Here is a 12,345-nt window from a genome sequence, read left to right as displayed (position 1 = left end):
TATTTAATTGATTCCCACCAGACGGATTTGGGGCGGTGGCAGAGTGTGAAAGTCGGTGGAAAGCGAAAAGTAAAAAAAAAAAAAAAACCGCACACTGCACCGGTTCGCCCGCGTCAACCGCTGTCGAATACCATCACCACGGTCACCGTCGTACGTGTATTATTATTATTACACACCGGTCCGTCCGAAGACGCGTCAAAACCGACATGCCTATACGACGTATGTATCGCAAATCATTATTAATAGGCACCTACTTATGATATTATGATGTACGCGAGAAACGTTAAATGATAATAATTATACCCATCGTAATAATAATAATAATAATAATAATAATGATGATGTACGAGAATCGCGATTCCGAATAGTTAGCGTTGCACGATCATCATAGCCGTAAAAAGCGTATGGAATTCGAGGCGAGAGGGGATCGAGCTTAGTCGTACGAAGTAGATCGTAGAAGTGACAGCGAGGACTTAAAGACTGATCTCGGACATCACTATATTATATCGTATTGTATTTTATATTTTTATGACATGTAATATTTATACTGTCAATAATAGATCAAAATAATACGCACTGTATTAAATTATACGAATAACACTAACCAGAACCCTTTCTCAAAGGCTTTTATTATTGCGCCTATATAATATGGTCACGATATACCTAAGTGTATGCACTAAATGTATCGTCTTTTGTTTATTTTTTTTTTTTTAATTGTAAGGAGATTTCTGTATTATAGGGAATTTGTCATAAAGAGGTTTACCTACCTGTGTACAAAAACGAAAGTTTCTTTTTTTTTATTTCTTTCATTATTCTCTATATAGTATAGTATCATAGACTCAAACTAAACCGGATCGCTTTAAATAAAAGTTATGTCAATAGATTCCTCGAGACTCTAGCAGAATTTGTTTTCCTACTCATATAGGGTACACATGCATTTTATTTCGTCTTACGAAAATTAAATAGTTTTTTTTCCATTGATATACAAGATTACAATTGGTTGCAGATAATAAAATATTTATCATGATCGGATGTAATTTATTTCTGTATGGTTTTTTTTTTGTCGCTTGGAGTAATAGCTATTCTATATAAATGTAAAATTGATTAATAGTTATTAAATATAAGAATCAAAGTATATGGTTAAGGTTTATATACTAAAAAATACTCGATCGAATTTGAAGAAGAAAAAAATAATTTAGAATATTTCAACTGAAACAAAACATGAGTGAATGCGTGTCTAGGACCAAAATTTAAGAAAGGCCTAGTTATAAAAATAATTTGTATAGTCAACACATTTGTGTGCTTATATAAATATAATTTTAAAATGCATATATTGGGTATACTAAAAAGTAAAAGGTTAAAAATCAGGGTAGGCCCGGGCCTACCAGGCCTACCCGCTGGACACGCCTCTGAGTGAATGATAGATTGATTATAATATATATTTTTGGCTATTATAGATATCTATTATTAATCGGGTTATATGTAAATGCAGTGTTTGAATATCCACAGTTTTTTACCGATTGGCACCTAATTTTGCACACATATTATTTGGGATTTCGGACGGATGTAAGAGAAGTCAAGGGTAACAGATATTATAGTGTATGGTTGGGATATCTTGTAGAATTAAAAATAATCGATAGATTTGACGATTCAAGAAATATTTATATAATAGTTTGAACTAGTTATTTTAGGGTACCTTATCCAAAAGTAACAATACTAAAATTACGAGTATATAACCACTTAATCGTTTATTTCTACTAGTAATTGGTTCAGGTTAACACATAAAAAAAAAAGTTACTTAATATTAGTTATTACTTATTATTGTCAATTGCAGTTGGATTACCTGCCTATTTTGGTTTATTCCCGGACAATTGCCGTGTAATGCAGCTATAATAATAAGTAATAGTTATTACAAAAATAATTACGTTCTCCGTGATATTTTGTGTGAAAATGATTATTGTAAAATTTTGATTTATTTTATCGATCGTTTATCTAGTACATAATGTTTTATTTATATGTGTTTAAGTTTAAATTAGTATCGTGTGGGCCATGGGGGTATTTATCTTGTCTCTTATACGAACTTTAAATAGTGTCTATTAAAAAAAAAAATAAAAAATATTGTCCCAATCAATTATTAATAGTCATGATACATATTATATGAAAATATTTTTTTTTTATCACATACCTAATTTAAAATATAGGTTTGCAACAGTTTAGAAATCTACATCGATACATAGATTTCATTAACAAACATAAACATGAGTAAAGACGATATAAAATGTAAGAATGTAGGTACCTAACAATATAATTTATAATTATAATTAATAATAATAATAATAATAAGGATATACTAAAAAAATGAATAAACATTATAAGATAAATAATTTACTTGTAACAAATGTAAATTACTACACATGATATTTATAAAATAATGTATTTCGTTTGGTTAATCGGTTAATGATATGATATTTTTATTGTTAAAATTTATACTTACCTACTATAGATAGAGAGGTCATGAAGTAATTGATCATATTTTGTACTTATTGTCAGGGTCGAGACACTAAAAAAGTTAAGAAATGATGCTTTACAGTATAGTCTATAAGGTGATGTTTTATTTTATTACCTAATTATGTATTGTTATGGCGAGATTCTTTAAATTTAAACTTTAAACGCAAGTCAAATGCACTTCAAATTATTGTATTCAATACTTTTCTAGGATATTTCTTGGTATATAATAATTTAGTTTTATATTGTGCATCTCGTCTTATTGTATATTATTATAAATAAAATATAAAATACATATTCTAGTTAGTTGTCTGTTGACTTGCATTAATTTTTAACCGCTGCTGTCTGTTTGTAAGTGTTTTATTAAGACGGCTTGAAAACATTACATTAAGCTCATTATGAAATCAGATTTTTTCTCTGTTTTTCATGTTATACTAACTCGGTAAGTACGAGTATATAAATTGCGTATTCTAATAACGGTTTAATAATAAAACATGTTGAATAACAGTATTTAGTAATTATTTTGTTTATTCGACAGCTTTCGCAGAGACATGTTGACGGAAAATGTCATACAGCATATACCTATATTGTTAACATTATACTGTGCTTGGTCTTTCCTTGGTCGTTGCATCTAATTATATAGTTTTTTGTACTTGATGCTATTTACCGACGCGTCATTGTTGGATACGCCCGTGTGGAATTTAACACGCCCCAACATAACAGTCCTTTATAGTGTTAATAGTTAATACGATGCATGGAATAATCTAATACGTTTTGTGTATGGGAGTGCAACAATTATATGTACTAATGGTGTTATTTATTAGAAAAAGGATATATCTATTATTATAATAATTACAGAGAATGTCGACAGGACCAGTATTGTTGTCCGAGAGCATCAGATTTTAAGAGACAAATTGTTATACAGTTATATTTCAAGAACATTTTTTACTGTTTTTCGATACATATTATGCATATATTATGAAGTATTTAGGTATATTAGTGCACGCATACTTACCAAGTAGGTACCTACATATTTTGGGAACTCAAATGTATTGTGTTTAAATTCGCTATAAATAATAATACTTGAACTATTCATCTGAGCTTAAAGTACATAGTGTAGCATTATTTTTTTAGAATGTACCTACCTATTGGCTATTGCAATGCTAATGTCTACCTATATCACAAATAAATAAAACAATTTTACAGTATTAAACTAATTTTTTTTAAAAAAGTAATAAAGCAATAAAATAATTATGTTAAATGTTGGTACATACGTTTAATATGATATTAATGATAATAACGATCCCCACTATTTAAAAAAAAATAGTTGTTGATTGTTAAATGATCATTTTTATTGCGATAACTGCTTATTATATAGGACCATTTTGAGATTTAAATTTTTTATCAATAAAACACAATTTATTATATTAGGTTACCTAGAAAAAACTACAAAATTTAAGTTAACTTGGAATACCTATCTATTATTTATTGAATTGTGTTTTAACTTTTAAATGACTATTACAGAATATTAATAAATAAAGGTACGTGGAGGATCATTTCACGTTTAATTTATTAAACGACTAATTATGCTGCTAAGGTAACAATACTTCTGTATTCGCATTATTATTTAACACACTTAAAGTAACATAAAACGTTCTTAAAATCATAAAAACCTGATTTCCTTTAGTTAGAAGTTATGTTTATTTAATATTATTATCTTCATATTGGTTTAATAAACGTTTTTTCATAATGGTTTAACACAAAATTTAAATTTTTTATTTGTAAACATAGAAACAATTGTATGCAATCTTTGTTGACAAGCATGGACATTTTATTTTTAAGAGAAACGTCTATTTGATGAAATGAAGCTATCATATAGATAAAAAATACCAAATAATTGAATATACATATATCATTGTATAAAATATAAATTCAATAAGTTAAAAAATTTATATTATTTTTTTTTGTACTAATTTTATTTGATAAACTCGAGCTACTGTCAGTGTTTTTATATTTCGAAATCCAATCGTATTCATTTATTTTATAGGTATTGTGATGTGTTCATTAATAATATTAGAGTATACCTATAACTTACCAAACAATATTTTAATTTACAATAATATTATCTATTCAAATCTGAATTAATTTGGACCACAATTAGTCCGGAAACGCAAAAGTAAAGTTCGGACACCGGAAAATTTTTCCATATTTTAGGACTATAAAATATAGACTGAGAAACTACTTGTCCAAATTTCGAATTTGGTATATTATATTATATATATAATAATAATAATAATAATAATAATAATAATCTTTATATGATCATTTATATGAGCGCTACAACGTTTATGACGTTCAGATACGTCAATTACTGTTCGTATTAATAATAAAATTTACGTATAACGGAGGGTTAGTATTAACGTTTCAAACATGGATAACTTACTATAATTTTATGACTACTTATGTATATATATAATATTTGTATATACATATACAAAATATAATATATAATATATACATTATATATTTGTAGATTAATAACAATTGCTATTTTAACTAACATGTGAGCTATGTCACTTTTTTTCCTCTGATAGAATTTCATTATTGTAGTACTTAATATAGATTATAAATCAATTAAATTAAATTAAATTAATATATTATTATGTATAATTTAATAGTTAAAAAAAAAGAGTATTTGCATAAAAAAATAGTAGAATAGTATAATAAATTGTTAGTTTTCTTATATAAGTTTTTATTTCATGATCTTTTCATTATTTTCCTATTCATATATTTTTTTATTTATACAGGTATTTTTTTAGTTCAATTAAAATTGTCTAGTTAACCAGTTGTAGAGATAGGTACTGAGATAGTTAAAACGTATTTAAAATAGATAGATATACATTTAATTTAACTTGTGTGAAATATATAATATAGGTCAATATATCATATTACTATTCACTAATTATTAAATATTTTTATTAGTAACTAATCAATTTTTATATTTTAATAATAGTATTATCTTTATTTATAAGTGAAGATAAAAATATTTACTTATAAACAAAAATATTTATTTAATTAATTTATACTTGACAAATACTTTTTAAATACTGGAAATACTTTCAATAGGTATTGTATTAAAATAATATTTTAAGAGATAATCATAAATAAATATAGCGTTCAGGTTAATAATAAATATTTATTTTTGATGTATTTAAAAAAATATATCGTTGATTATTGTTGGTCAGTTCCGGTTAACAGTTATTCAAATAAATCGATTTTTTTCATATAGAATAGTTTTATTTGACAATATGGTTTTTTAAATGTCTAGACAGAACCTATTGCTGCCAATAATCGTTCTATTTTATAATACCAAAATATATCTATACCTTTTATATAATATTAGTATGTATTACAATATACTTATTTTAATTCATCACGCATATGAATCGGCCAGAAATAACTGCTCGTCTACGGTGACTCATATAATATTATACAACAAAATTGAAACGACTTCAAAAATGATTTTTAAGAATGTTAGTGTACAAAACAAATACAATTGAAATCATAAGTTATTGAATTTCGAATTGAAACTTTGGAAACAAGAAGACAAATTAAATATTTTTAATGATTTTATAATTTACTAAATTTCAATATTAAATGTTCCAAAATACTATCTTTGATTATCTTAAATGTTTTAACTTTCTCGTTAAGATCATAACCTGTCCTGCCTGCTTGTAAAATCAGAGTTATTGTCTTTTTATGGCGGTGAACTGTATTCTAGGAAATAAACTTGAGACATTTAATTTCTTCTTCCACTCTACTGCTGATAGGTATGAAATATAGATTAAAAAATATTTAATTTATGATACCAATCAGTTTTTGATTTTAATTCTGTTGACACCTTAAAACTCATACTTATTTTTAAATAATGATAATATTTTTGTAACGAGTATAAATCCTATAGGTATCTAATATTAACTAATATTGTGAATATTACTAGTATGTATATTTAATTTACTAAAATTCTCTTTGTACCCACTAGACCGTTAACTATTCTAAATAAATATATAAATATATATATAGATTTTTGTGAACAAATGCAACTATAAAAATCAATTTAAATCAATAATGTAACATTATTAATGTTATTAAATAAAAGTAATATAGTAGAAATGTTTTTATTATCATTATATATTAATGAATGCAAACATAATTTTTAGAAATACGTATGCTTACATTATTATTCTTGGTAAATCCATTTTATTGTCAAATAAACACAGTGTTTATTTTATATATAATAATATATATATAATTATTTACGATATTTCAAAATGTTCATATCAATTTTACTAAAAAATACAATAAGTTCATAATTGCATAACTGCTTTTATTTTTTAAATTTATTATACTTCAGTACTTAATATTATCTTAAATATATATATATTTTTAAAAAACCGGGCAACACTCATCTCTCATGATTATCATTTCATCAGTTGTTAAGCTAATATATCAACGTTCTGAGCAGAGGCATAAATAGGTTCGTGTTATAACTTATAAATAGTATAAGATTAATTTAAATATTTTGAAAATATCAATATATTATATAAGTATTAATATACGCAGTGGTGAAAAATTGCAATTCCCTAATGATATTATCTTTTAAATTATCTACTTTAATAAAATAACTAAAATCTTTATTTTTTATAAAAATATTTAATTTTGTTAAGAATCACATAATATAACTATAGGGTGCCCCTGAAGTTCTAATTAGAATCAACTTTATAATAAAAACCATATCCAAAGTTATTGAATAATACATATTTTGTACTGTTCTAAAGTTGACGTAAGATATATACACAAAACAAAATATACATGTTCGATTGCTTCTTTTAGAACTTAATGATTTAGCTTTCTGGCTGATAAGAAATTTTTAAAGTATCTAATAATATATTTTTTTTATATAAAAGATTTAAATTAAATATTGGAACAAGCAATTACTTACATATTTTGAATTATCAAAAACAGTCATTATAGTTTATAAACACTATAATAAGTGTTACAAATTGTGTTGAGTACAATGAAATTTATTTCATTTTATTTTAAAGTTAGAATTTCTGAACTATATTAAATTCAATTTAATATTAATATGTACTGTATTGTTTAGTTAAAATATCTTGAATTATTTCATACTATTTATGAAATAAGTATCTAAATTTAAGGGTTATGAAACAAGTACATAATGACTGAATATTACAAACAATTTACACTGATTTTTTAAATGTTAAAAACATCAAATAAGCAGGTACCTATTGAGTGACTTCAAGATTCTTATAAGTACCTATACTCACTAATAAATTTTTGTTAAATCACATGGTTTATTTTATCAGAATGAAATAATTATGTGAGTATTAAATAAATACCATAATACACCATACACGACTTGAATTTTATAAGAAATTATTTATTTATATCAAACTTATTTTAGCTCTTCATCACGGAAAAAAAAAATTACTATTTTTTTATAGTTAAAATAAATATAGTTAAATTTACTGTATTATTGATTATTATAACAAGACTAGTCTAGTTTCAATAACAATAACAATATAGTAGCATAATAAAAAAATAATATAGTTAAACTGACTATAATAATGATTGGTTTTCCCAATTATTACAGTTGCATTTTTTAACTATAAAATTTAGTCAAAACAACACATTTGTTATGTTGACTATGACGAAATTACTATTGTTTGAAGTAGGATCAACTATAAAAATAAGTTGGTTTTTATTTTGTGGTTATGAACATAATATTATTATTAAAAAAATAAGTTTGTATTGTACGGGTTATTCGCATTTTGAGTTTGCACACGCTACACGCGCTTGTCGTTAATGTCAACGTGAACGATTTACCTTTTTAAGTTGTTTATAATCAATCTATCTTTTTTAAGTTCAACATTCTACTGACTGCAGTTTTCAGGTATGTACACTATAATATTTTATTGCAGTGGCGTAGTCAGGGGAGTAAAAAAATAGCACTCGGCCATGAAAATCTCAAATACATCGCCGTTGCTCTTTTATAAATACCTACTACACCACTGTTTTATTGATCTACTTGCAGCCTATATGCCCATGTTAAACATTTATATGTAATTAACTTGCTAATTTAGTGATTCATGAAAATACTTTTTATTGTTTCTACTTTCTAGACAGTTATTTAGTATTATATTTATATAAGTGCCTAATTATTGAATAATGGATGCATTTACTGAGGACTATTTAAAACTTTGGGGTTTTGACCATCTTGTAAGCCGTTTTAAAGGTACCTACTAGATTATGTATTATTATTAAAATTAAAAATAGTAAAATTCTATTTTTAAATAAAATATTTACATATTTGTTATTATATTTTTATTACCAATTAAAATTTTTTATGTAGAAGAAGAGATTGACAAAATTGCTTTTTTGAATTTAACTGAAAACATGGTTATAAGTTATAACACTTATTCCAAAGATGGGTCCTCAATCAAAATTTTTGGCATTATTACAAACTCTTAAAGATGAAATTTTAAAAGAAAAAGTAGGTAACTCCAAAAGTTTAAAAGAATTATGAGTTATTATTTTATGCTTAGGTCAATACAGTGTTTTTATATTAATTATAGATACCTATCAGCTATTTAGATTTCTTTTAAACACATACTTTTTACAAATTCATACATTTATAATAATTTAGTTTTTAATACTTAACTATATATCAATAATTATATATCATTGTCATAATTTAAACCTTAAATATAAATACATTAATTCATTAATACATAACATACAATATTTAAGTCAGATATTTAATCAATATTATGAATGATACCAAATTATTTAAGGAAATTTTGTCATCCAAAAGTAATAGTGAAGTTTTGTCAGAGAGTTCAAATGCTATTGATATCCAAAATATAGAAATGGTTATTTCAGAAGATGATTTCAATTTTTTTAATAATGAACAATCATCTTTAAATATTTCACCTGATGAATCGTCCTCAACACAATTATTTTTGCAAGGTATAAATGTAGATTAGTAATAAATAGATTTAATTTATAATAAATCAAGTATTTAATCAAATTATAGGTAATAGGTTATATTCAATATTTGTAAATTATATTTTAGGTATGAACTCAGATGATTGTTCACTTGGTAAATATATAAATGATGTATTAATTAAGTACCAAGATGGAAAAATGGTTCTTGATTATTATAACTGTCATAAATGTTTGAGTTTTACTATGAAAAATAAATTGAGCTCTGTTCTAATAAAACATGAACTTCAAAAACAATCAGACTTAAAAATCAACAAATTACTGTTCACCAATTTAGCTAAAGGTTACATATTTTTATTATCATATCTATTCATGGTGTTGTCTGAAAATTATAAGGATGCTTCTTGTATGTAAGTCATAATATAATAATAAATTATTAATATTATTATATTAACTGATAATATATTATTCTATAAACTACCTACCTACCTATTTAATTAATTATTTTTTATTATTTCTAAGGAATTCAAAATATTTTTCCTTCTGAAAACCAATCAACATATTTTATACCTTATTATAAAGAAGGCAATATTGTTAGTCCAAATAGAGGAAAATTATTTGATAAATATTGTAATATTAAAAGAAAAATTATAAAAATAAATCCTTCAAACAAAAGAAAACATGATGATGAACCTCAGTTAAATCTTTGTGAAGGTTATAAATTACAATTATACAATATATTTAGTACCTACCATAGAAACAAAATTGTTGTCTTTAAACACATGTTCAATTATTTTAATAGATTATGAGGATTCTCTTACTTGGTTGAAAAATCAAGTTGAACCTGAAATTATTCTTCATAAGCTTTGGAATGAAACCTCTCTACACAGGCTTAAATTACATAAAAATGACAATATGATGAACGTATATCCAGCTTTGAAAAAACCCACTGGTCATTGTCTTGTTAGTATTATTAATAAATTAGTTAGGTACCTACCAAGTTTTTAAGTTTGGTACATATTAACCAAAATAAATTAAATTAGAGACTTAATTTACATTGTAATACTCTATTTATAGGTTGATATTGATTTTGCTCATCTGTATCCAGATAAAACAATGTGCCTTTTTCAAAAATTTGAAACATTCAAAAATAAGCTAAAAATATACCTCAGTAAAAATTGTATTAATATTGGTTCACAAGGATTAAAACTCTTCAAAATACTTGAAACTCCTTTAAAGGCTGGCAAGTTTATCTATACCTGATTGGTTATGTGATAAATTGACTAATATTTCATTTAAAATTAAATAACTTATGATTTTACAGGAGATGATGATTTGGCTGCATTCCAACTAATTCCATTTTTATTATCACCAGTTAATGTTGCTTTAAACAACAAACAAATTCTCAGACCATCAAAAATTGAACAATTGCATGCTTTTATTGTGAATATTCAAGTAATCAATTTTAGTTATAAGTAATGGTTAACTATTAATAATTGTATTATATATTTTAGAATGTTAATGAACTGAAAACAACACATAGACAGAAGATAGATTCAGCATTAAGCTTGGGTTTAACTGTACAACCCTATGTTGTGGTTGTTGGAAACATTAATGAAGCGGACAGTTCTATGCAATATTTTACTATCATCGATGACGTTCAATTTCTTCTTGAAACTTTGCTGAAAGCAATTGATCTCTGTTTCAAACTGTTTCATGTACTAAATTTAAAATATTCACCTCAAGCACAACAAGTATGGAATTTTTTCGAACATTATTTTTATGATATTTCTGATCAGAAGAAAGGAAGAAAATTTTTATCTATTCAAAGTAGTGATGGGCACTACCGAATAGTTTACACTATCGAATAGTATTCGATAGTTTGAAGAAACTATCGAATATCTATTCGAATGTTTTTTACATAACCGAATAATAGTTTTTAAATAAAAACTATCGAATAGGTTGATAAACTATCGAATAGTTCGGAAGACTATTCGAATAGCACTATCGAATAGGTTGATAAACTATCGAATAGTTCGGAAGACTATTCGAATAGCACTAATAGCACATCGAATAGTTCGAATAAGTTTCAATTTCAAATAGTTTTATTATGGAGATGGACTATTCGAATATTTCAATTCGTAAATTATTACTAGAGCATAGAATTATATGCATTAAAAAATAAAAACCAACCAAATATGCCCTTCAATATTTTAAATATGCGCTAAAACAGTAAAACGTTGAAATATGCAAAAAATAAAAAATATCCATAAAAAATATGATTTATTAAAAAAAAACATCCAAATATACAATTAAAATCGTAAAATAAAGCCTTCAAAATAGAAAAAAAATGGATAAATATTAAATATTTGCAAAAATATGCACTAAAAAAGTTTCATTTTTAAAATCGTTATGCTATGAAACAATATTTTATGCTCACTTAGCATATCATACAATCAGCCAGAATAAATATGCAAATGCGTATAAATCCGCGCATAGGTATATAGTATATACCTAACAATATGTGTAACCATCCGGGTTTTTACTTTTTAGTTTTTAGCGACGAATCCTTTAAATTCTTGTACAGTTAACTACTAACTAGTAAATAGTAAATAGTAAATACTAAATACTCAATTACGAATTTTTTATTTGATAATTCTAAATTCACTTAGAAAAAAAAACAATGAAAAAAAATGTAATGGTCTAAAACTCTAAAAAGAAACTATTCGTACTATTCGAACTATTCGAATAAATAAAAACTATTCGAACTATTCAACTATTCGAATGAATAAACTATTCGACTATTCAAACTAT

At 24.7% G+C, this 12,345-nt stretch overlaps 1 protein-coding gene across 1 annotated transcript; it reads left to right on the top strand.

Moving 5' to 3' along the window:
* The first annotated feature begins 9,013 nt into the window (after window positions 1-9,013).
* On the top strand, window positions 9,014-12,112 carry LOC126552528 (uncharacterized). Its single transcript, XM_050207248.1, has 8 exons — window positions 9,014-9,079; window positions 9,381-9,555; window positions 9,662-9,688; window positions 10,054-10,245; window positions 10,334-10,494; window positions 10,609-10,774; window positions 10,856-10,986; window positions 11,046-12,112. Exons 1-8 carry the CDS (start codon window positions 9,014-9,016, stop codon window positions 11,400-11,402), a joined length of 1,275 nt encoding a protein of 424 aa, XP_050063205.1. The 3' UTR covers window positions 11,403-12,112.
* Window positions 12,113-12,345: the final 233 nt, after the last annotated feature.

Source organism: Aphis gossypii, chromosome X (assembly GCF_020184175.1).
Source record: "Aphis gossypii isolate Hap1 chromosome X, ASM2018417v2, whole genome shotgun sequence".
Taxonomy (NCBI): Eukaryota; Metazoa; Arthropoda; class Insecta; order Hemiptera; family Aphididae; genus Aphis; species Aphis gossypii.
The sequence above is the reverse complement of the archived record's forward strand: the minus strand, read 5'-3'. Positions and strand labels throughout refer to the sequence as shown.